This window comes from Bubalus kerabau, chromosome 6, assembly GCF_029407905.1.
Source record: "Bubalus kerabau isolate K-KA32 ecotype Philippines breed swamp buffalo chromosome 6, PCC_UOA_SB_1v2, whole genome shotgun sequence".
NCBI classification, from domain to species: Eukaryota; Metazoa; Chordata; class Mammalia; order Artiodactyla; family Bovidae; genus Bubalus; species Bubalus kerabau.
In genome coordinates, this window is record NC_073629.1 from 93,626,962 (window position 1) to 93,653,240 (window position 26,279).

General features: G+C 49.0%; 1 protein-coding gene across 1 annotated transcript in view; it reads left to right on the plus strand.

Moving 5' to 3' along the window:
• Positions 1-26,279, plus strand: part of SLC1A7 (solute carrier family 1 member 7) — a 52,680-nt gene that overhangs the window by 19,116 nt on the left and 7,285 nt on the right. The window contains exons 3-5 of the mRNA XM_055586960.1: positions 6,565-6,780; positions 20,519-20,561; positions 23,674-23,896. Coding sequence (XP_055442935.1) covers positions 6,565-6,780; positions 20,519-20,561; positions 23,674-23,896 — 482 coding nt within the window. The remainder of the gene's footprint in view (positions 1-6,564; positions 6,781-20,518; positions 20,562-23,673; positions 23,897-26,279) is intronic.

Consider the following 26,279-nt stretch of genomic DNA (forward strand, 5'->3'; position numbering starts at 1 on the left):
ACACACACACACCAGCAAACCTGCACCCAGGCCAGGCCAGGCCCTGAGCTCTCAGGACCTAGAACTGAACCAGATTCTGCCTTTCCCTAGAGGAGTTCATGGTCTGCTCGGGCAGGTGGCCATGGAACATTCAATGACAGCACAGAGGTATGCTAGTAACTGGAATGTGCTGACTACTTGCTATGTACCAGTCACTATTCTAAACCTAGACTAACCCTCACAGTAAACTATCACTGCCCCCATTTTGGAAAAGGAAAGCAGCCCACTTCAGTATCGTTGTCTGGAAAATTTCATGGACAGAGGAGCCTGGTGGGCTACAGTCCATGGGGTCACAGAGTCAGACATGACTGAGTGACTGCTGCTGCTGCTACCAAGTCACTTCAGTCGTGTTCGAGTCTGTGGACCGCAGCCACCAGGCTCCTCCGTCCATGGGAGTTTCCAGGCAAGAGTACTAGAGTGGGTTGCCATTGCCTTCTCCGGACTGAGTGACTGAGCACATCCCTATTTTATCGTCCAGTGGGAACGGAGGCACACAGAGGCTCCGGAACTTGCCCTAGCCTCCCACACAGTGAGGGCTGTGTGCAGGCAACCAGGAGCTGCCTGGCCTGGTCTGGTGGGCTCAGGAGGCCCTCAGAAGGAGGAGGTACTGAGTGGAGGCTGGAAAAATGGGTAACAGCAGGAGAGAACCAGAAAAAAAGCAGGGAGGGCAGGGGCAAGGCAGCAGCGTTCCCTCACTGTTCACTGCGCCACTCAGCATGTGTTCCTGCCAGCCTGCCCAGTGCCAGAGCTGGGTGGTCCCTGGGGATTCAGAGGTGAGTGTGCCAGCAGAGTGCCCCGGAACAAACTGGGAAGTACCGGGTGCCCTGGGGAAGTGAATGAGATGGCCATAATCAGGGAAGGCTTTCCAGAGGAAGTGAGCTCTGAGCTGGAAACTGGTTGGGTTGGAGAGATGTGCGTGGGGTGGGGTAGGGGGTACCAGGCTTAAGGAACAACCAGAGCAAGGGTGGTTCAAGGAGCAGCAGTGAGAATGGGGTGGCCAGAGAGGTACCAATCAGGAGAAGAATGATTCTAAGGCCTGGAAGGAGTGTGGACAGTTCCTGAGGGCCAAAGGGAGCCACCATGGACTTCTGACAGGGCGGGGCCCCCAGCAGTCTGAGCAGTCTGTCCGCCCTCCACAGTGAAGTGTGCAGGGAGCAGTGGATACCTCTTCTGGTTATATAGGGTCACGATACTCACCTCAGGGGTGTGCATGAGAACAGATGAGGGTTAGCAGCAGCCTTTTTCTCCCTCCTGGAGGAGCCTGGCAACAGCACCTCCCTTTCCCTACCCCTGCAAGTGGAGCAATTACCAGATTACCAGATTGCAACAGGCTGGGCCCAGGGTCCAGTGAGCTCCCCAATCACATCAATCTCTTGAAACACAATCTCAGGCCCAGCGCGGTGGCCAGATGGCTTAGGAGGGAGTCCCAGACTTTTGGGCTTCCTGAAGCTCTTTCCAGGGCCCTTGAGGATGTGGGGGTTCCCAGGAGCACCCCCATTCTGGGAGTTGGGAAGGCAAGTTTACCTAGTCTTCCCTCACTATAAATCACAGAGCCAGAAGGAATATTTGAAGTCAACCTCATGGAATCTCCCACTAAGTCTGGAAGCCTTGATCTAGCATTCCAACAGGTGGCCACCCAGCCTCCACTTGGATACCTCCAAAGATGGGGAGCTCACTACCACAAATCTGAGGGCAGTGGCCACAGGGCAGGTCTCTGAGACCTGAGAACTCTGAAAGCTGAACTACAGAGGTATTACATGGACTGAATCACACTAAAATTATGATTAGCCAAATCTGGAAGGCCATTTACTTCCATAGGAGTTAAACCAGATCTGTACCATGGGGAGTCACTGTGGGAGAAGGGAAACCCCACAGGGTTGAACCCCAAACCCCTGTCCCAATTTTAACTCTACAGCTGACTAGCTGGGCAGCTTGGTCAATCACCTCCACCCCCTTATTTTTCTTATCTGTAACTTAAACTATGCAGCCCAATAAGGCAGTCCCTAGTCATAAGTGACTGCTGAACCTTTGAAATGTGGCTAAGTGCAACAGAAAAACTGAACTTCTTGTTTTTAGTTGATTTAAATTAAAAATTTTAAACCAGAAGTAGTTTTTCTGAGCTTTTTCTATTGATTACACATTGAAAGGATAATATTTTGGATATACTAGATTAAAATATTAAAGTTAATTCCACCAAAAAGGAACATCACCTGTTTCTTTTGACTTTTATTTTTTTTACTGTGACTACTAAAAAATTTTACATTACAGAGTGGTTCACCTTATCATCCCATCAGGCAACACTGACACAGGAGATTAAGGATCCAGTGAGGCATATGTTCAGGTGTTTGGGGACAGTTAAGGTCCAGACAAATTATGGTCTCTCTGGCTGCTGGTACTTGAGGTTGTGTTTTTCATCGCACAAGCAAGACATGCTCATTCTAGAAATAATAGAAAATGTGGAAAAACAATAAAAACAGAACAGAAATTGCCCATAATCCCACCACCCAAAGACAGCTACTGGTAAATTTTCTTGTTTTTTTCCCTCTGCATGACCATGTGACCTAACGCTCCATGCAGACCACCCCACCCCAGCCTGTAGGTTCTCAGAAAGGCCACTTTAATGGCTTGGCCTCAAAGTCTACACCTCAAGGAGCCCCCTCCAGCTGAACGGCAGGACCTTGAACTTCCTTTCCTGTGACTGTGAGTTCCAGGAGTGGCCGCTGTCTCATGTGAAATCCAGGCCTCCCGCACTCAGCTCCTGTTCTCCTCGGCCTCTGCTGTCACTTGTGGTCACCCCAGTACTGCTGGCACCAGCCTGGGGAGGGGAGGCGAGGGTCTGCTCTGATACACTGTCGGCCTGGGGAGGGGAGGCGAGGGTCTGCTCTGATACACTGTCGGCCTGGGGAGGGGAGGCGAGGGTCTGCTCTGATACACTGTCGGCCTGGGGAGGGGAGGCGAGGGTCTGCTCTGTCATATTGTCAGCAGTTCACAGAGCTCCCACCTCTCTTCAGCCAGTAGGGAAAGCTTTTCCATGCTAGGCGCTGGGAGCGCGACTCCAGAGTGGAATCACTTGGGTCCCGGGTGAAGGAATTCTTTCCATTTTATCCATTAGCCCTCTCCTCTCCAGAGCCCCCATGTCAGGGGTCCCCCCTCTGGCTGTATCTAGAACTGGCACTCCCTTTCTTACCACATCTGGTCTGTTCCTGAGAGGGCACTAACCCCGTGTGAGACTTCTTCTTCCTCGGGGTGACCTACTGAGGGACCCTTGGTTCTTTCTGGGATCTGATTTTCACCTACACCCCTCTCCTGCACAATCCCTCAAGCACATCTATGTTTATCTGGACCACAGAAGCTCCAGGGCACCCTGTAGAAAGGTAAACTATCTCATACTTTGTTTTCCCCACTTGACATTAAATAGGAACACGTTTCCAATGAAACCATCACTTCCAATGGCTTCATAGAAGCCTACTGCATGGATAGGTTGTAACTCTTAATCTAATCTGCCTCAGTGATTTAAGATGGCCCCATGTTTTTGCTCTTGGAGAAGGCAATGGCACCCCACTCCAGTACTCTCGCCTGGAAAATCCCATGGACGGAGGAGCCTGGTAGGCTGCAGTCCATGGGGTCGCTGGGAGTCGGACACGACTGAGCGACTTCACTTTCACTTTTCACTTTCATGCATTGTAGAAGGAAATGGCAACCCACTCCAGTTTTCTTGCCTGGAGAATCCCAGGGACAGGGGAGCCTGGTGGGCTGCTGTCTCTGGGGTCACACAGAGTCAGACACGACTGAAGCGACTTAGCAGCAGCAGCAGCAGCAGCAGCAGCAGGTTGTTGCTCTTACAAATATTATTCCCTATATACTTTGTTTACTTTCATGTTCTTAGACCTAAGGAATGTTTAGCTTTCCCTTTTCAGACTTCCAGCAAATCCTACTAGATCTGTTGTTAAACCCTGCCCTACTCTGTGTTCTCCTTGGGCTGGCACTCAAGGCCACTCCCACACCTGAGCTTAGTCCATCTCTTCTGCCCCGCATGTCACCCAACCTAAAATATGACCTGAGCTCTGACCACATTAAGCACCACAGTGTCCCCACACTTTCCAGCCTCTCAGCCTCCCTGTTGGCTTCTGGTGTCCCACTGCCTGGCACCTCTGCCCCCATCTCCAAATCTTCTTCATCTTTCAGTGCCCTCTCCTCCAGGTAGCCCTTCCTTATTTCTCCTAGCTAGAAGTGATCCCTTCCTCCTCCGAATGAAGACAGCATGTCCCTGTTCCCTCCCTTGTGGTACTGATGCGAACATCATGTCCTTGAGTCCACTTCTGTCTCGAGTCTCCAGGTCTGTCTTATTCCCCACCCCGCTGCCAGAGCGGGAGCTGCTTGGGGGACTGATTCTGATTTCTGTCTGTGGGCACAGGACCTGGCACAGAGTGGACATGCACTGCTGCTGCTGCTGCTAAGTCGCTTCAGTCGTGTCCGACTCTGTGCGACCCCAGAGACGGCAGCCCACCAGGCTCCCCCGTCCCTGGGATTTTCCAGGCAAGAACACTGGAGTGGGTTGCCTTTTTCTTCTCCAATGCATGAAAGTGAAAAGTGAAAGTGAAGTCGCTCAGTCGTGTCCGACTCTTAGCGACCCCATGGACTGCAGCCCACCACACTCCTCCATCCATGGGATCTTCCAGGCGAGAGTACTGGAGTGGGTTGCCATTGCCCTTCTCCAAGGACATACACTAAAGGACTAAATAACTACATGGGTGAAAGAGGACAGGCGTGGAGCTAGGGACTGAGTTCTGGTCCAGCCAGCCACTAGTGTCCTGGCTCAGGGCCAGGGCTTCCCTATGGCCTGCAGTAGTTGGCCTTGGCTCTGGGGGAGTCTGTTACGGTCAGAGGCCCATTTGGCCCCGGGTTGATGTGCTGGCCCTCGTCTGGGGATAATCTCTCTCATGGATAATGTTGCAGGGCAGCCCCTCATTTCTCCATTCAATCTCATTACCAGCCCTTCAGGATTTACATTTAAGACCCACCCTAAGCCCATCACTAACATATGGTATCTTGGCAGACAAGGTCTGAGACATGAATGGAGATTGTAAATATTGACTCATTCATTCATTCACTCCTTCACTCAGCAGACTACACTCTAGCAGTTCTGGAGTGTGGGTTCTGGCTCCACAGGCCCAGCATTGAATCAGACCCAGGCTCAGCCCTGGAGGCGCTTTCAGTAAATAGTCAACAGTTTAGTGAGGTGGGACTGGGACAGCACAGGGATAGTGGGATCCCAGCAAAGGGGTCTTACCCCTGTCTGATGGTCAGGGAAGGCTTCCCGGAGGAGGAGACCTTTAAACTGTGTCTTAAAAGAGGAGCAGGCCTTTGCTACAGCGAAGAGCAGGGTGCTCAAAGGCAGCGATTACAGCCTGCAGTGGGGGAGAGGCTTTCTGTGCTCAGCTCTGATGCTACATGATGCCTGCTGCAGTCTAATGATAAGAGGAGGTGGATGGGAAGGGATTATCTGCTCTTGTTTACATGATTAAAACCAGACAAATACTTCCTTTATCTGAAAGAATGAAAGGGCTTTGGGGAAAAATCCTTTTGGCAGCAAAGCAAAGTGCAAGCATCTCCTTAACTGACCTCACCTGCTCCTCCCACACCCTCAACCCCCTCACCCACACCCGCAACCTCCCCCTGCCCCCCTCCCCCGCCCCAACAGCCATGAGAAGAATAGCTCCAGGGTTGACCTGCTCTGGTGGGTGGCAGGCAGAGGTGGGGAGGAGCCAAGAGGAATGAGACCCACAAGACCCTTCTCACAACATCCCACGTGGAGAATCTGGGCCAGGGCGCTAACCCAAGCCGGCCACAGGGTGGCACCTCTCAGGGAAAATCTAACCATGCTCCATTTTATAGATGCAGCTCCTGACGTCCAAAGATGGACGCCTGGGTCACAGATCCAGATCACCAACTCCCAGCCCACAGCTCTAACTCACTCCCTCATTCAGCCTCAGTCATGAGTTCATTCAAAAGCCTGCACTAACCACCTGCCTGGGGCAGCACCGAAAATTCATGCTGGGCACAAAGGAAACAGAGAAGTCAGACCTGCCCCTCTGCTCACATATCCTCAATCTGATGAGAGAGACAGACAGTGACAACCAGGGTCATGAGAGAGGAGCCCAGGGGTTGTGGGGACTCTCCCCAATGGGGTCCTAACTCTGGGGGAGAGGTGGCACTGAGCCTGGTCTCATCTGCTGGGTAGGAGTTGGGCAACTGAAGGGAGCTGCTAAGAGCACAAAAAACAAAAGAAAGAGCATGTGGGAAAGTCTAGAAGCGTGAATGGGCTTGACCGATGACACTGGGCAAGGGGAAAGAGCAGAGGGAGGCTCGATGGAGCCAGGGGATTAGGGGTGGGAGGATCCCCATGCCAGCTCATTCCCAGGAGCTCTGTGAGGGTGCCGGGTAGAGCAAGGAGGGGGTGAGAGTGGGTGCGCCTGAGTGCTTGGCCTGCCCACCCACAGACGCTGACACCCACCACTCTCCCAGCTTGATGTCCGGCCTCGCCTCCCTGGATGCCAAGACCTCCAGCCGCCTGGGCATCCTCACCGTGGCGTACTACCTGTGGACCACCTTCGTGGCGGTCGTCGTGGGCATCATCATGGTCTCCATCATCCATCCGGGTGGCGCAGCCCAGAAGGAGACAACTGAGCAGAGCGGGAAGCCCATCATGAGCTCAGCCGACCCCCTGCTGGACCTCATTCGGTAACCCCCTGCGGCCAGCACCCTGCTTGGGAATGCCACACCCGGTGGGGCTGCTGACTCCACAGGCCCAGCCCTGCCTGTCGCCCAAGGAGCGGGAGAGGGGGTGGGGACGGGTGCTCAGGGTCTTCTATTGATCACTCATGATCACAAAGGGTCAGCCAAAGAGGCCACACTCTGCCCCCTCCACTCCATGCTCCCTGCAGGCTCACACTGAACTGTCCATCCCCATCAGGACGGGATGAGCAGGTGGGCAAAGGGGATGCAGTAAGGACATTTCTCAGGAAGGCAACAGCTGCACAAAAGTCCTGAGCTGGGCATAGTGTTGTAGGGAGAAGTCATGGGCCATTCCGGGTCCTGAGATGTAAAGGGGGAAGTGGACAGTCATTGTTGGAGGAGTCGGTTGGGGCCAGACCATGAAAAAGCATTGGGAACCAGACCAAAAATCGCATTTTATCCTAAAGGCCACAGGAAATGGGTTTTAGACATAGGAGTGCCATGATCCAATTCAGAAGGCTTACTCTGCCATCCAGAGTGCTGGTGGATAGGATTGGGGGTGCACGGCCAGAGAGGAAGGCAGAGGAAGGGACGGGGCCAAGGTGGTAGCCACGGGCCTGGGGGAAGAAGGAAGACTGAAGGCCATGCAGGAGGTAAAATCAGCAGGAGATGGTGAGATGGGGGGAGAAGTGGAGGGGGTAGGGCTGCTGATTTCAAGGGCATGAAGGTGTCTGGCCTGGGCACCTGAGTGGACAGCAGCGTAGTCACCAGGCCAGAGGACAGAGTGGAGCAGGTGTGGATCTCCTGGTGGTTGGCTGCTGGATCTGAATCCTGTGGGGAGTCTGAGCCAGAGATGGACATTGGGAGAACAGCAGATAGAGGCCTTAAAAAGACCCTGATGGCAAAGGGGTCTCCCAGGACAGTGTGGGTATGGACAGCAGGGCTGGGACCAAGCCCGGGGAAGCACCACATTGGAAACAGTTTATTGGGCTCAACAGGGTGTCCCATTAAACTTGCTCTGTGGACTTCTTCTGGTCCCTCCCATTTTCTTGCCAATTTCAGATATAAGAAATCCAGTCCAGAACTTGCCTGGAGGTCCAGTGGTTAAGACTCCCCACTGCCAATGCAGGGGGCAGAGTTTCCATTCCTGGTTGGGAAAATAAGATCCCATGTGACACACTGCACAACCAAAAAAAAAAACAAAACAAACCTAGTAAGAAATCCAGTCCAACCTAACAGTAAAACTCCAAACTCATTCCATTTAAAACGGATCCTGTCCTAGCCTTTTGCTGATTCAGACGTGGAAATTGGAGTGTGGAAGAAGGTCATAGGAGGTTTTTCCTTCTTTCTTGCTCCATCTACTTCCCTGTTGCTAGCTCTGGGGCTGCACAGCAGAGAGGGAGAGGGATGGCTAGCAAAGTCCTCCTTCACTGGAAGTGGAGTGAGCTGGGGTAGGTGCTTCCTGATTGTATTTCTTCAGGGGAGCCTTTGTGAGCTCTTTGGTGCCCCTCTATCACTGGTATCTCTCACCTGTTATCCCCTTGACTCAGACACTCCCTGCACCATTTGGCTGCTCAGGATGCCCTCCTCAGCCCTGACCTCTGGTGTCTGGGGACACCTCACCACCACTCATTCCAGTGATCCTCTTAGGCAGAGTCCCTTCCACAAAGTTCACATTGGCCTGTGGAACACACACACACACACACACACACACACACACACACACACCCTTTGTGGATGTTCAGCCTTTCCCAGGTCCTTTGGACATGAGTCAGGCACCAGGTCCTACACCACAGATCCTAGAGGACACAGCCAAGGTCTTTGAATAGTTCTCTTGACTTAGAGTGAAGGAGAAGCAGTCCTCTCGTCCCCGATGGGGGTAGATGCCCAGCACACAATCCCTCTGTCTCCCTTTCTTTTTCTCTCGAGTAACCCTTGCCCTCTGTATCAGTTAGCTGCTGCTGTGTGAGAAGCCATCCAAAGACCTAGTGCCTTCAAACAACAACCACGTGGCTACAGGTCAGATGGAAGTTCCCGCAGACTTGGACGGGGCTCAGCTGAGCCGGCCCATGTGTCTGCAGGCAGCTGGCCGCTCCACTGGGGAAGAGCTGCTACGGATGATCTTGGCTTAGATCTAGCTGTGCTCCTCATGTTCCCTCATCTTCCTGCAGGCCGGCCTGGATTTATTTCATGGTGGCAATGGGGTTCCAAGAGAGAGCTAGTCTGGGCATGTTCTTATGAGGAAGGTAGAGGAACAAGAGAGGGAAACAGAAACATGCCAGTGTTTTTGTAAGTCTCTACTTTTGCTGAGTCCACTAACATTCTATCAGCCAAGATGAGTCATGTGGCCATGCCCAGACTTAGGGTGGGAAGGGATAGCAATGTCAAGACAAAAAAGTCGTTGTGCCCTGTCTGACTCTTTGTTTCCCCATGGACTGTAGCCCTCCCTCCAGGCTCCTCTGTCTATGGAATTTTCCAGCAAGAATACTGGAGTGGGTTGCCATTTCCTACTCCAGGTGATCTTCCCAATCCAGGGATCAAACCCAAGTCTCCTGCATCACCCTGCACCGACAGGCAGATTCTTTACCACTCAGCCATCTCAGTATCCAGGCGTGACAAGGCATCAGTGAATAAGGGCCATTCGTACAATCAAGTGACCACTCCCTCCGTCTTTTCCATTCTCCAGGTTCTGTTAATCCTTTGAGATATGTGATGAAGTAAGGATCACAGAAGTACCTGCAGTTTTGTTCCTGCTGTGTGATTCTCACCCACAGGGTCAAGAGTTAGAGAGATCCAGGCAGAGTCTGCTGTGGCTACCTTTACTTGCCTGGCGATTCCCTCAGTACGTTGGTGTACGCTTTCTGTACGCTGACACTGCCAAATTTTTTTTCCAGCAGAAACCTCTCACCTGCACTCCAGATTCGTCCATGCACTTGTCTAAAGGCATCTCAAAATGAGCACATCTGAAGCTCAACACTTGATTTTCCCCATAATCTGTGCTTTCCTCAGTCCTTCCATCTTAGTCTGGTGTCTCTTTTTCTCTCATATCCTGCATCCAATCTTTCAGCAAATTCTGGCAGCTCTGTAATATCTTAAACCGTATGCCTCCTGTCCCTCTGCCACTTCCACCATCACACAGACCACCATCACCTCTCTCTTGAGAGTCAAGTATGGTCACCTGCTTTCTCTCTGCTTCCCTACAGTGTGTTCTCAGCACAACAGCCAGATGGATCCTTTATAAAGCTGCTCACAACCTGTCATAGGTTGACAAAATCCAGTGTTCACTGTGGCCTGTGGGCCCATCATGATCCACCCCACCACGTACAGGTTGGGCCTCTGACCTTCACTCCAACTCTCTCCTGGCTCCAGCCTGCTGGCCTCCATACAGTCCTCCAAATGTCCTTAGGATCCTGTCTCAGCACCTTGTCCTCCTCACTGCCTCTGTCAGGATAGTCCTTCCGTTGCTCCATTTACACCTCTGCAGAGGGCCCTCCCAGACCCTCTCTCTTAAAAGCCTGTCTTAGTGCCTGACATTACCCTATCTGTGTATTTCTGTCTCACTGGAATAAAGTACGCTCCAGGAGGGCCAGTTGTTTAAAAACCATCCTGCTGTATCCTGGAGCCTAGAGCAGACCCGCACAGCAGAGGCGCTGAGTGCTTGCTGGTTGCATACGTGGGAGGCGGGGACATCTGTTGCACTGGGGCCGGGTTTGAGGCACTGACACGGAGAAAATGGCCAAGCACGAGGTGTCGAGGCCTCGTGCCTTTGCCCACAGCCACCCTGGAGGACGGTGCAGAGCTGCTGAAGCAGGAGGAAAACCAGGAAAGCTGATGTCCTGGAAGCCAAGGGCAGAGGAATTTCGAGAAGTTTCATGTCTAAGATCCACTATTTCTAAGATTTGGTGCCTATGAGTCATCATTTCTTGGAGCCTATGATTCGAAACAGCCTTTCCCTGTGGTAGAAGGAGTCTTGGCGCATGGGGAGCCCCCGCCCTCCCCAACGGCCTCCCCTGCTCAGGGGCTCAGGGCCCTGGATTGGACACACATGTCAGAGTCAAATGTTCCAGGAGGAGTCCCTGCTCTCAGCTGCTTTTCACGTGGTGAAAATTGATACTTTGGGTTTGAGGTTTTTCCCCCAGTCGCTTTCAACCCTGAGCAAGCTTTTTTGCAAAGCTGGGTGGTTGGACATCGCTGTCACCATGTCTCAGTCAGAGAGTGGGGCTGCAAGGGAAGGTCACGAGCTTCCCGCAGGGACCCTGGTCTCAGCTCTATGGGATTGGGGTGCGGCTCCCAGGGGCCAGCCCCCTCCCCGGGCCTCTTTCCCCAGTGGGTTTCAAGATCCCTTCTAGCTCTGTGGTTCTGAAACACAAAGGCCCAGAGGCCAGTGAGGAGGCTTCTGGGCACAGGCAGAAAGTTCTGGAGGCAGGTTCTGGGAGACGAGGCTGGCAGGACGGTGTAGAGCTCAACCTTACAGACCTTGAGTCCATGCTGAGGGGGTGGCTGCTCTACTTGAGAAGGGGAAGGCCAGTGGGTTTGGGAAGGATGGATCAGAGCAGGGTAGCGTGGAGTGGGCAGGATGTGCCTGGAGGCATGGGATGCCCTGGGAAGGGGTGTAGTCACTTCGGTCCCATTCAGCCCACTTTTATTAAGTAACTTCTCTGGGCAGAGTTGGACTGAGAGCTGGTGGGGAGGGAGGGTAGGGGGAGGGGTGCGGTGGGGAAGGCAGGAGAATAAAGGTCCCTGCATCCAGCCGTCAATCATCTTAGGACAGACAGATCGGAAGAGCACCCTGGATAGCCATTCTCGGCATCCTTTTCTAGCTCTGAGATTCTAAGAGGCTGTGCAGAAAATGAAGACACCAGCAGGGAAGTTAAAGCAGCTGCCTCAGCCTTGCTCTGGCTCAGAGCAGATGCCCACCAAGTGCTGAAACAGAACAAGACTATGGGTGACCAGGAGAGGGAACTGGGAAATGGAGGCAGACATGACTAAGGCAAAGTCAGAAAGATGAGGGCTTCAACTGAACAGGAAAATAAGGCTCACAGCATCCTTCAGGGTGGGAAGATATATGTTATGTCTCTCTGAGATGCTTCCAGAGGAACACAGCAGGCCATGTCCCTGGATGACTCTCCAAGACATGAGTTCATTTCCTAGAACTCCAAGGGGGGGCTCCAGAAAATTGACGTCTGCTCACAGGGCAGCCTCCCGGGACAAACCCAAGCGAAACACCAATCAGAGCTGGGCCCCTTCTTTGTTTTCTAATCTTTCAAAAACACCAGAGAGATTAAGTCAGCTTGGCTCTATTTATAGCCCCCAGTCACCCCTTCAGGGATTGGATGAAGCTCTTGGGAGCTGTGCTTGGAAAGGAATAATTCCCACCTTTGGAGCTTGGGCTGGGGACGTGGGATTAGGAGTGAGTTTGGGAACTTACAAATACTAAGTGAGGTGGACCGTGGCCTCACCCCAGGAGACATGCAGGGAGGCCTGGGGCAGAGTGTATGGTCTTGGCCTACTAATATCTCCCAGGCACATTATGTCTGAATTTTATGTAACTACCCAGGTCTCCTGGGGAAAAAAGGAAGGCTTGCGATGGGTCTTCAAAGCCAAAAGAAAATGTATGTTTTTTCATTTAATAATCAAAAGTATAATTCTTTATGAAAACCTGAGGCTAGGACTTCCCTGGTGGTCTAGGGGACACGGGCTTGATCCCTGGTCAGGGAAGACCCTACATACCGAGGGGCAACCAAGCCCATGCGCCACAACAACTGAGTCTGGGTCACAACTGCTGAAGCCTGTGCTCCTAGAGCCTGTGCTCCGCAACAAGATAAGCTACAGCAATGAGAAGCCCGTGCACCATATGAAGACCCAGCTTACCCGCACCAAATGTTTTTAAACACACTAAAAAAAAATCTGAGGATAAGCTTGTGGACAATAATACAGCCACACGCACCAGGAAATGCTTTTGGCTGCTAGTTAAGAGAAACCTGAAGCAGCAGAGGCTTAACTAATGTAAAGATGTGTATTTCCTCTCTGATAAGCAGACCAGAGGTGGCAAGGATCACCAGGAGCCCATGCTCCCTTCACCTTTGTGCTTTGGCGTGTTTATTTAGCATTTGGCTTTTCTCATCAGTGTCTCATGGTGCAGTGAGGCTGCTGAAGCTCTACCTGTTCTGTCCATGTTCTGGGCAGAAAGAAATGAGCTGGAGGAAAGGACCAAAGGGTCCTGGCTGCATAAGCATCTTTGCAAGCTTTTTCCAGGAAATGCCACCCCATCAGTCCCACTTATATTGCACTGACCACCCCTCCGGAAAGAGGCTGGGAAACAGGGCTTATTGTCAGGGCCCTCTTGGTCCCTGTAACAGCCTTCAGTTTCTGTTAGTGAGAAGAAAGAATAGAGACTGGGGAGACAGCTAGTCATCCCTGCCACAGCACATATTTTAAATTATTTCCATTGTTAAGGATGTTGTAAAGAGATGAACGCATGAGGTATAAGTTTCATTCGCTTTCTTACGTGTGGCCTTTTGAACGCTCTTGGTTTCTGCTCAGAATACAGTGGCTTTCCTTCTAAGTTTTATTAGAGAAACATCTAGTCACTTGAACCTACTGGGACTGTACCCAGGAGACGTTTTCGAACTGCTATCACTGGCGCAGTATGGACATCCTTCATTCTGGTCACGAGTGCTCAGGCCAGCGTGCCTAGTGTGAGCTTTGGCTCTGCTTGATTTCCAAAGCCCTTGCTGGCAGCCAGTGTTCTGGTGGCAGAAATTTGCTTATCACTTGTTGAAAAAAAATCCTCAGGTGAGCTTCTGCAATCTCAGCTCCTGACCCTGCTTTCCCTCTCCCTTGTGACAATGCTGAAATCAGAGGGGAAAACCATGACCATTCTTTACCAGTTTTCTGCCTTGGCAGCTCATTGTAAGTCCTCTTCTAACCACCACATAAAATACAGGTTACCCTGAACCGGTATTTTAGCAGCAGTGAAAAAAAATTATAGTTTCTGCTTCTCAACACTGACTGCTGGGGTGTAAAGTCAAGAAAAAAAAACCCACACTCATGTTCACATGTATAACTCCATGGATATCTGAGCTGAGTCTTGCAAAAGAAGAAACATGCCAAGAACAAGAGTGAGCGGGAAGGAGGGTCCAGGTAGAGGACGCAGCATGAACACGAGGCTCTGGGCTGTTCAGGGAAGTGCTAGCACAGGAACAAAAATCCTTGTGAGCATCTCTGACTTAGGATAGATTCCTAAGGCAGATTATAAAGGCAGAGACCCTCACTGTAAATTGAAAATTGCTTTATAGTTTGCTGCCAGAACCTTGTGAGGGAGTCCATGTCACCAAACATCCTCTGGCATTGCCCTTCTTTGGGATTCGAATGAAAACTGACCTTTTCCAATTCTTTGGCCACTGCTGAGTTTTCCAAATTCGTTGACATACTGAAGGCAGCACATTAACAGCATCATCTTTTAGCATTTTAAGTAGCTCAGTTGGAATTCCGTTACCTCCACCAGCTTTGTTCGTTGTAATGCTTCCTAAGGCCCACTTGACTTCACACTCCAGGATATCTGGCTGTAGGTGAGTGATCACACCATTGTGGTTATCTAGGTCATTAAGACTGTTTTTGTACAGTTCTTCTGTGTATTCTTGCCACCTTTTCTTACTCCCTTCTGCTTCTGTTAGATCCTTACTGTTTCTGTCCTTTATCATGCCCATACTTAAATGAAATGTTCCCTTGATATATCCAGTTTTCTTGAAGAGAACTTTAGTCTTTCCCATTCTATTGTTTTCCTCTATTTCTTTGCATTGTTCACTTAAGAAAGCTTTCTTAACTCTCCATGCTATTCTCTGGAAGTCTGCATTCAATTGGGTAAATCTTTCCCTTTCTCCCTTGCCTTTTGTGTCTCTTCTTTTCTCAGCTTTTTGTAAGGCCTCCTCCAACAACCAGTTTGCCTTCTTGCATTTCTTTGTCTTTGGCATGGGTTTTGGTCATTGCCTCCTGTACAATATTAGGAACCTTGGTCCATAGTTCTTCAGGCAGTCTACCAGATCTAATCCCTTTAATATATTCATCAGCTCTACTGTGAAATCATAAGGAATTTGATTCAGGTCATATCTAAATAGCCTAGTGGTTTTCCCTATTTTGTTCAATTTAAGCCTCAATTTTTCAATAAGGAGTTCATGATCTGAGTGATAGTCAGCTCCAGGTCTTGTTTTTGCTGACTGTATAGAGCTTCTTCATCTTCAGTTGCAAAGAACATAATCAATTTGATTTTGGTATTGACCATCTGGTGATATCCATGTGTAGAGTCATCTCTTGTGTTATTGGAAAAGGGTGTTTACCAACAGGTTGACCAACAGGTTCTCTTGACAAAACTCTGTTAGCCTTTGCCCTGCTTCATTTTGTACTCCAAAGCCAAACTTGTCTATTATTCCAGATATCTCTTGACTTCCTACTTTTGCACTCCAAACCCCTACAATGAAAAGGACATCTTTTTTTTGGTGTTAGTTCTATTAAAGTGAAAGTGAAGTCACTCAATCATGTCTGACTCTTTGCGACCCCATGGACTGTAGCCTGCCAGGCTCCCCCGTCCCTGGGATTCTCCAGGCAAGGGTGCTGGAGTGGGTTGCCATTTCCTTCTCCAGGGAGAAGTTCTATTAGTTCTATTAGGTTGGTACAAAAACACCTGTGGTTTCAGACTGTGAATTTTAAACCATTATAACTAGGCTCAAACGCATCTTTGTTAATTAAAATAGGAACGATTACAATCAACATATTTTTGCCAGTGAGAAATAAGTTTATTCCTGTAGTGTAAAAATCTATGCTTAAGAATTCAATGAGCTGTCGGGAAGCATTTTCTGCCTCTGCTGGTTGTGGAAGCATTTTCCTTGCAAAAAGTTGTCGAGATGCTTCAGATCAGATCAGATTAGATCAGTCGCTCAGTCGTGTCCGACTCTTTGCGACCCCATGAATCACAGCACGCCAGGCCTCCCTGTCCATCACCAACTCCCAGAGTTCACTGAGACTCACGTCCATCGAGTCAGCGATGCCATCCAGACATCTCATCCTCTGTCGCCCCTTCTTCTCCCCCAATCCCTCCCAGCATCAGAGTCTTTTCCAATGAGTCAACTCTTCACATGAGGTGGCCAAAGTACTGGAGTTTCAGCTCTAGCATCATTCCTTCCAAAGAAATCCCAGGGCTGATCTCCTTCAGAATGGACTGGTTGGATCTCCTTGCAGTCAAAGGGAATCTCAAGAGTCTTCTTCAACACCACAGTTCAAAAGCATCAATTCTTTGGCGCTCAGCCTTCTTCACAGTCCAACTCTCACATCCATACATGACCACAGGAAAAACCATAGCCTTGACTAGACGGACCTTTGTTGGCAAAGTAATGTCTCTGCTTTTGAATATGCTATCTAGGTTGGTCATAACTTTCCTTCCAAGGAGTAAGCGTCTTTTAATTTCATGGCTGCAGTCACCATCTGTAGTGATTTTGGAGCCCAGAAAAATACAGTCTGACACTGTTTCCACTGTTTCCCCATCTATTTCCCATGAAGTGGTGGGACCGGATGCCATGATCTTCGTTTTCTGAATGTTGAGCTTTAAGCCAACTTTTTCACTCTCCTCTTTCACTTTCATCAAGAGGCTTTTGAGTTCCTCTTCACTTTCTGCCATAAGGGTGGTGTCATCTGCATATCTGAGGTTATTGATATTTCTCCCGGCAATCTTGATTCCAGCTTGTATTTCTTCCAGTCCAGAGTTTCTGCATATAAATTAAATAAACAGGGTGACAATATACAGCCTTGACGTACTCCTTTTCCTATTTGGAACCAGTCTGTTGTTCTATGTCCAGTTCTAACTGTTGCTTCCTGACCTGCATACAAATTTCTCAAGAGGCAGGTCAGGTGGTCTGGTATTCCCATCTCTTTCAGAATTTTCCACAGTTTATTGTGATCCACACAGTCAAAGGCTTTAAAGAAGTGATAATTGGTTGGCAGGAGGTTAGGTGAAAATGGCAGATGAGGCAAAACTTTGTAGCCCAACTCATTCAACTTTTGAAGCATTGGTTGTGTGATTTGCAGTCAGGCGTTGCCATGGAGAAGAATCGGGCCCATTCTGTTGACCAGTGCTGGTTGCAGGCATTGCAGTTTTCAGTGCATCGCATTGATTTGCTGAGCATACTTCTCAGATGTAATGGTTTCTCCAGGATTCAGAACGCTGTAGTGGATAAGATGGGCAGCGGACCACCAAACAGTGACTATGACCTTTGTTTGTGTGCAAGTTTGTCTTTGGAAAGTGCTTTGGAGCCTCTTCTTTTGTTGATTATCAGGACTACTCCATTTCTTCTAACAGATTCTTGCCTGCAGTAGTAGATATAATGGTCATCTGAACTAAATTCACCCATTTCCATCCATTTTAGTTCACTGACTCCTAAGATGTCAATGTTTACTCTTTTCATCTCCTGTTTGGAAGATTGACCACATCCAATTTACCTTGATTCATGGACCTAACATCCCAGTTCCTATGCAATATTGTTCTTTATAGCATTGGACTTTAATTTCACCACCAAACATATCCACAACTGAGTGTTGTTTCCACTTTGGCCCAGCTGCTTCTTTCTTCCTGGAGCTATTAGTAATTGCCCTCCACTCTTCCCTAGTAGCATATTGGAGAACTTCCAACCTGAGGGGCTCATCTTCCAGTGTCATATCTTTTTGCCTTTTCATACTGTTCATAGGGTTCTCATGTCAGGAGTACTGGAGTGGTTTGCCATTCCGTCCTCCAGTTGGACCATGTTTTGTCAGAACTCTGCACTATGACCCGTCCATCTTAGTGGCCCTGCACAGCATGGCTCATAGCTTAATAGAGTCATGCAAGCCCTTTTGCCATGACAAGTCTGTGATCCATGAAGGGGATCATTTTTCTATTGAAGTATTAATGTTTTTGTGGTCCATTTATTTATGTAGCAAATATTTACTGAGTGCCTGTTATGCGTTGGGCACTCTTCCAGGAGCTAGGGACATAGCAGAGAACAAAGCAGAGATCCCACCCTCCAGGGAGCTGATGTTCTGGCGAGAAAACACAGAGAGTGAGCATGGAAACAAGGCCAAGAATCGTAAAAACTCTTTAAAGATTGAAGATGGTAACACTTTGTTGTATAGTTTCCCCAGTTTGTTTGCTTTATTATTTTATTTGTATTGTAATCTGTCTTAAAGAGTTTCTTAATTTTTTAGCTTTTGATTTTGGCCTGATTTTAGGTTTATAGAAAAGTTGCAGAGTACAGAGAGTTCCCAGCTCTGCTTAACTTCCCCTGACGTTAGTAACCTACATCTAGCACATTTGTCAAAAGTAAGACATGAGATTAGTACAACAGTATTAACTAAATTGCTTCCCTGGATTTCACCGGTTTTCCATTAGTGTCCTATTTTTCTGTTCCAGAATCCAATCCAGGATACTAAGCTGCACTTAGGAAGTTCTTAGTTTTAATGAAGTGAAATCTACTGATCTATTTTAATTGCTCATTTTGTTCTTGGAAGTCCTTCCACATCCTGAGATCTGATAAAATATTAATCTGTATTTTTTCTAGATATTTATGGTTTTATTTTCTAAATTATTTATTTCTTTCAGCCATCTGGGATTTATTTTGGTGCAGTGTACATAAAGATCTAGGGCTTCCCAAGTGGCTCAGTGGTAAAGAATCTGCCTGCCAAGCAGGAGACATGGATTTGATACTGGGTTGGAAAGATCCCCTGGAGAAGGAAATGGCAACTCATTCCAGCATTCTTGTCTGGAAAATCCCCTGGACAGAGAAGCTTTGTGGGCTCCATGGGGTCACAAAGAATCCAACATGACTTAGTGACTAAACAAAACAACAGCATAAAGATCTAGGGTTTATTTTTTAAGTTTTTTTTTTTTTAAGGGGACCATTTTTAAAGTCTTTATTGAATTTGTTACAGTATCACTTCTGTTTTATGTTTTGATTTTTTGGCTGTGAGATGCATGGCATCCTAGCACCCCAACCAGGGATTGAACTTGCAATCCATGCTGTTGTTCAGCCGCTAAGGGTTGTCTGACTCTTTGTGACCCCATAGACTGCAGCACACCAGGCTTCCCTGCTTTCAAACTGTCTGCCAAAGTTTGCTCAAACTCACGTCCATTGAGTTGGAGATGGCATCCAACCATCTCATCCTCTGTCACTTCCTTCTCCTCTTGCCCTCAATCTTTCTCAGCATCAGAGTCTTTTCCAGTGAATCAGCTCTTCACATCAGGTGGCCAAAGTATTGGAGCTTCAACTTCAGCATCAGTCCCTTCAATGAATATTCAGAGTTGATTTCCTCTAGGATTGACTGATTTGATCTCCTTGCAGTCCAAGGGACTCTCAAAAGTCTTCTCTAGCACCATAGTTCAAAAGCATAAATTCTTCAGCGCTCAGCCTTCTTTATGATTCAATTCTCACATCCATATATAACTACTGGAAAAACCACAGCTTTGACTAGACAGACCTTTGTCAGCAAAATGATGTCTCTGCTTTTTAATACACTGTCTAGGTTTGTCAAAACATTCTTTCCAGGGTGCAAGTGTCTTAATTTCATGGCTGCAGTCATCGTCCACAGTGATTTTGAAATCACTTCCCAAGAAAATAAAATCTGTCACTGTTTGCACTTTTTTCCATCTATTTGCCATAAAGTGATGGAACCGGATGCCTTGATCTTAGTTACTTGAATGTTGAGTTTTAAACCAGCCTTTTCACTCTCCTCTTTCACCTTCATCAAGAGTCTCTTTAGTGCCTCTTCTCTTTCTGCCATTAGAGTGGTATCATCTGCATATCTGACGTTGTTGATATTTCTCCTGGCAATCTTTATTCCAGCTTATGATTCATCCAGCCTGGCATTTTGCATAATATATTCTGCATATAAGTTAAATAAACAAGGTGACAATATACAGCCTTGATGTAGCCCTTGCACTGGAAAGCAAACTCCCAACCACTGGACCACCGGGGAATTTCCAAGACCTGGTGTTTATTTTTCTGAATAGTTGGTCAGCTATGCAGTTCTCTAGAATGGGCCTTTCCTTTCTTCATCGATTTGTGAAGCAACTTCTATAGGATATGAAATACTAAGATGTCCCAGGTTCTGTCTCCAGGTATAGGCTCCATTACATTGATTTTTCTGTTGATGGTTGTCAGTATCTCACTGTTTTGAGAGTTGCATATTTATAGTATGTTTTTACATCTGGGAGGACAAGACCCCCTCCTGCTTTAGAAGATGAAGATTATGTTAATAATAATGATCCCATTTATATGCCAGGTCCTGTGTTGGGAGCCACAGATAAGATATGAATGGCCAAGTCCCCCCTTCAAGGAGGCCAGTCAACGGGGAGGCAGACACCTGACTAGTGCCAGCAGCAGCATGCTGGAGCGTAGCTAACTATAGGGGAAGGGCCAAGGAGTCTGCCTGGAGCAGTTGCAAAAGATTTGGTCTCTGCTTGACTGGTGTAGGAATCAGCCAGAGAAGTAGGCAGGGCATTTCAGGCAGAAGGAACAGCAGTCAAAAGCCTGGAGTTGGAAAAGTACACAGCGTATTCGGGAAACCATATGCAGTTGGTGTTGAAGCTTAAAGTCTTGGAGTGATGGAAAGAGGCAAGGCTGCAGGGGCAGGTGGGGCGGGGTCAAGGAAGGCCTCCACTGCCAAAGGAGGTGTTCAGGGCCCTCCTGTCCTGGAATTCTTCAATTACTAATTCTCTTCTCAGGAACATGTTCCCAGCCAACCTGGTGGAAGCCACATTCAAGCAGGTGAGTGGGTTCCTGGGTGATGGAGGGTGGGCAGGCAGGGCCAGCCTAGGCCTGGCTTGGCTGATTAGTCTCCCTGTCTCGAGGGGTGGGATGCTACAGGAGAGGGGCAGAGGGGAGGACCTAGATCTTTAGAGCCTCCTGTGGCCGTACCCCTGCCCTGGGTTCTGACTTTTCACGAGGAAGAATTATGAGGGGAGAAGGAAGCCCCCACTGAGTGCTGGCTCCGCCCTCAGTTACGCCCATGCTCATGCACAGGGTCTCCCTCAGTCCTCACAATAACCCTACCCTGGGCTAGGACCAGAACATCTCCTGGATGAGGAAACTGAGACTCCGGAGGGTTAAAGGATTTGCCCAAGGTTAAATCACTAGTAAATGGCAGAACTAATAGGTGAACTCAGACCTGCTGGCATCAAAGCCTGTTTTCTCTTTCTTTTTAAAATAACCCTTTCCTGTAATAAAAACAGTAATAATACTCACTGTAAAATATTAGGGAAATACTAAAATAAATAAGTGAAATTCACTCAGTTGTGTCCAACTCTTTGTGACCCCATGGACTATAGCCTGCCAGATTCCTCTGTTCATGGAATTCTCTAGGCCAGAATACTGGAGTGGGTAGCTGTTCCTTTTTCCAGGGGGTCTTCACAACCCAGGTGTTGAACCCAGGTCTCCTGCCTTGCAGGCGGATTCTTTACCAGCTGAGCTACCAGGGAAGCCCAAAGCAGAGGATAAAAATACTTGTAGTTCCAGGACCTAACAATAGTGATAGTGGATGGTATGCTTCTAGTCTTTTTTTCTCTGTTGAAATGTTTTAAAAAATAAAATTAGGATCATAGTACACACACAGTATGCATCTTGCTTTCTTCCCCCACTCTCATTATTTCATGAGCACTTTACATGGTTATTAATGTTTCTTAAAAATACAAGTCATGTACGGATGTGAGAGTTGGATCGTAAAGAAGGCTGAGTACCGAAGAATTGATGCTTTCAAGCTATGATGTTGGAGAAGACTTTTGAGAATCCCTTGAACTGCAAGGAGATCAAACCAGTCAATCCTAAAGGAAATCAATCCTGAATATTCGCTGGAAGGACTGATGCTGAAGCTGAAGTTCAATACTTTCAAAGAGCCAACTCATTGGAAAAGACCCTGATGCTGGGAAAGATTGAAGGCAGGAGGAGAAGCAGGTGACAGAAGACAAGATGGTTGGATGGCATCACTGACTCAATGGAAATGAGTTTGAGCAAACTCTGGGAGGTGGTGAAGGACAGGGAAGCCTGGTGTGCTGCAGTCCATGGGGTAGCAAAGAGTGGGACATGACTGAACAGCTGAATAACAACAAAAAATACAATGCTTAGTGATGATGTCATAGCCTGATGTAAGCCGAGGCTGTAATTTATTTGCCTATTTCTCCTTTTGGTTGTTTACCAAAACAGCCTTGTTGTTATTCAGTCACTAAGTAAAGTCTGACTCTGTACCCCATGGACTGTAACACACCAGGCTCCTCTGTCCTCCACTATCTCCCAGAGTTCACTCAAATTCATGTCACTGAGTTAGTGATGCTATCTAACCATCTTATCCTCTGCTGCCTCCTTCTTCTGCCTTCAGTCTGTCCCAGGATCAGGGTCTTTTCCAGTGAGTTGGCTCTTCACATCAAGTGGCTAAAGAATTGGAGCTTATGAATAGTCAGGTCAGTTTCCAACAATCCTGTACACCAATCCTTATTTGCACTTCTAATAATTTCCCTTCTAAAATGTCAGTCTGTTGGTTGACTCAGTCCAACAAGCATTTCCTGAGCTTCCCTGTGGTGGGCCCCGTATTGAGCCTGGAGACGCACAAGAGGTGGTTGAGAGATGGAGGAGAGGCTCCAAAATAAGGAGCTGTGAAAGCCTGAGCTAATCACTGTATCTTCCCTCACCTCTTGTGTCTTCATCTATGAAATGAGCCAAGTAGTGAGGGGCCCTGAATGCTAGGCTAGGGAGTTTGGATATTATCCCAACAGTGATGGGCAATTACTGAAGATGTGAGAGAGAAAGAGAACATTGCTCTACTTTGTACCCCATCTGAAATGCCCTTATCTTTTGGCAAACTCCTACCCATCCTGCAAGAATCAGCACCTGGCACAGAGTGTTCAACACTGGGATGATGACGGTGGTTTTGATGGTGGTGGTAGTGATTATAGCAGTAATGTTTACAGAAGGCTTACCGTGTGCCAGACACTACCCTCAGCACTTTACATACTTCATCTCATTTAACCTAATCAGGTGAGTAACCATGAAGACCCCACTTCACAGATGAGGGAACTGAAGCATTGAAATTTTAGGTATATTTCCTGAGTGGTTCCTTTTCTCCACCCACTCCCAGAAACCTTGCTTTATTGATACTTGGTGTTAGGAAGATAGCAGCCCTTGTTTGGGCTCATAGTACCTGAGGAATGAGAAGAAAAGACTTGGCAATGTCCTGGGGGCTGAGGAAGAGGGGTAGCTGACGTAGCTCTCCCCAGCTGGCATCTCATCTCAAGAAAGTTCGGGGCAAACTAAGCTTTCCTAACAGAAGGTGCAAGTTTCCTTCAGTGCAAGGCAGGGCTGGCTGGCTGTTAGGCAGGTGGATAGTGGGTGGCTGAAGGACAAACAGGTGAATGGAGGATGGTCCCAGCCAGGTGGCGCTAGTGGTAAAGAACGTCAGTGCAAGAGAAGTAAGAGACGCGGATTTGATCCCTGGGTTGGGAAGATCCCCTGGAGAAGGGCATGGCAACCCACTCCAGTATTCTTGCCTGGAGAATGTCAGAGGAGCCTGGCGGGCTACAGTCCACAAGGTCTCACAGAGTCGGACTTGACTGAAGTGACTTATCACAGGTAGGTGTGATGATGCACAGAAAGAAGAGGGGAGGAGGGATGGAGAGAGGTGTGCCTGGGTAGTGTGTGGACGAATGAACAAATCTCAGTTTTGCTTTTTGGTAAAATATTGATAATAATCCCTGTCCTGCCTATGTCACAGGGTTACTGTCAATCACATAGTTCATGAGTGGATACAGATGTGCTTCCAAGATGTTATTATTGTTGTTGTTGATATTACACTTGGTCCTGACTCATTCCTGGTTGGGGTGTCACCCACCAGTATCGCACCAAGACCACCCCCGTTGTCAAGTCCCCCACGGTGGCATCAGAGGAGACCCCTTCTCGGCAGATCCTCATCTATGGGGTCCAGGAGGAGAATGGCTCTCGTGTGCAGAACTTCGCCCTGGACCTGACACCCCCTCCAGAGGTCGTTTACAAGTCAGAGCCTGGCACCAGCGATGGCATGAACGTGCTGGGCATCGTCATCTTCTCTGCCACCATGGGTATGTGCTGCCCACCACCCCGGGAAGCCCTGGAGCCTGGCCCTCCTTGCGTTTACCCCTCCCTGCCTCCCATGTCCAGTAACCTGAATAGCCTGGAGTCTCTCCATCTTCCAGGAGGTTCCTTCCTTTCCTCTTCCAAGGGAGTGACTCAAGTCCCTAATCCATTACCCAGGGACAAGGGGGTGTCCCTAGCGCTCCCCGAGTTGGAGCTGCTGTTCCCCACACCTGGGTGCTATTTGCCTCCAGGGGTGTTGGTCCTCTCTCTGAGAAGGCCATGCCTCTGACCTTGCCAGCAGCTGTTTGTTTAAAGCCCTCATTCTTCCCTTCCACCCTCAACCACAAGGCTTTTTCAGTGGCCCCCTCTCTCTGCAGACCTGTCTGTGCCATTTCTGGGGGCCTGTGACCATACCCTTTCCTTTGCTGGGTCCCCAAGGCCCACCACAGGCTACTTACCATGAAGCTGGTGAAGTTTAACTTGCACAGGTCCCTTCTAAGGCCTGTATCCTTTTTCCTTTTTTAAATGTTATGTTCTTTTTCTTGAAGAAGGCTCCAAACTGTGCAAACTTCAGATCCTACAAAACCTCTGGATATGCCTCTGCTGGCAGCATCCCCCCTGTGACCACCCCCACCGACATATGCACACAACCTCCTTCCTTCTTGGGTAACAGAGGTTTGTCACTAAGTCGTGTCCAACTCTTGCCGTCCCATGGACTGTAGCCCACCAGGCTTCATTGTCCATGGAGTTTTCCAGGTGAGATTGCTGGAGTGGGCTGCATTTCCTACTTCAGGGGATGTTTCCAACCAAGGATTGAACCCGCATCTCCTGCATTGCAGGCAGATTCTTTACCAACTGAGCTATCAGTGAAGTCCTCTTCCTTTTTTGGAGTCTAGGAATTCCTAACCCCTCCACAACTATCTAGCTTGCCAGTCCCACCTCGTCCTTCTGGGTCATGCCAGGGGTCACCATGAGCCTCACTATAAAATCCTATCGGCCCCTTCCCCCAGCCCCAGCCCTGGGCCTAGTGGAGCGCTCTCCAGCTTCCAACTCCTACACAGGGTTTTCTTCTCAAGTTAATTCTCCCATCTTCTTGGTTTCTTGGGCAAGGAACTTGGGGTTTACTTTCTACTTTGCCCTCTGCTTCAACTCACACCAAAATCCCATCAGGTCTGCCTCTGAAATCTCTCCAGCCTCTGCATTTCCTTCTGCCCACTGCCCCAGCCAAGACCATTGTCATCTCTCACGTGGTTTCTGGAAAAACTGCCCCAAGAGTCCCCTGTCCTTGTGTGTCCTCCTCACAGGGTCATTGAGTCCCCATGTAAAGCCTCCACTGGCTCCACTGTCCTTGGAGAGGGTTTGCACCCCGTCACTGCGTGACCTGCAGAGCCTGTGAGCTCTGGCCAGGCTGCCGCTCTCGGCTGGCTCACTTCCCCAGCCGCTCTGCCTGTCTGTCCCTGGAAGGTGCCTCCCTCAGCCAGGCTGCTCCTGCCCCTCACTCTCCGCTACACTTTTCTCATCCTTAAGGGGGCTTAATATTAGCATCCCATCCTGGGGAAAAGTCTAACCCCAGTCAGATGCCCTCTGTTATTCCTTAAACGTTTGACCCAATACAACTGCCTGCTTGTTAGTGTGGCTGTTTAATGCCTGCACGGCAGCTGTGTGCATCCCATGCAGGCAGAGACAGGTCTTGGTCTCCATGTAGCCCCACAGCCACCACATGACTGGTTAGAGCAGGTGCTCGGTAGACTGGGAAAGATGGGTGGATGGGCAGATGAATGACACTGGGGAATGGAGTTCTTTTCATCCTGGTCAAAAGGCCAGGTGGGCACACAGAGGGGCCAGGACCTCAGAGACCCTGGTGTATGAGAGGACGGTGTTTGGAATCATCCTCAGCACCTCTGATAATCTGTCCCCCGCCCTGGACTTTCTTCCTTTTCCCCAGCCATCACCGCTCTCTTAGGGCTGGGAGCATACTAAAAGGACATCTATTAGTAGAACTAAAGAAAAGTTTGAGAGCCTTCAACTCGTTTCACTGTTTACTGAGCACGTCACTGTCCGCGTGTCAGTGACTATTTTTCGTGTGTCCTCTTGCCTTGTCGATGTCTCTGTGGCCCCCGCCTGAGTGTGTGTGAGCACACCGTGCAGCTGCTCCCCTCACTGAGCCTCCTTCCCCGTCTTCTCCTTGGTGTTGGGATGTGGCTGATGCTAAGGTGGCCTTGGCCTTGCTTGTGGGAGGAAGCCCACTGCCACCCTCCACATGTACAGTTGCTCTAAGCCAGCCAGAGCCTGGGAGTGGAACAGGGAGCTTGATGAGGAGCAGGAATATCTGGGGAGGGACAGTCAGCGGGGAGCCTGGCTCTGAGTTCAGCCGGGCTTCCACAGGCC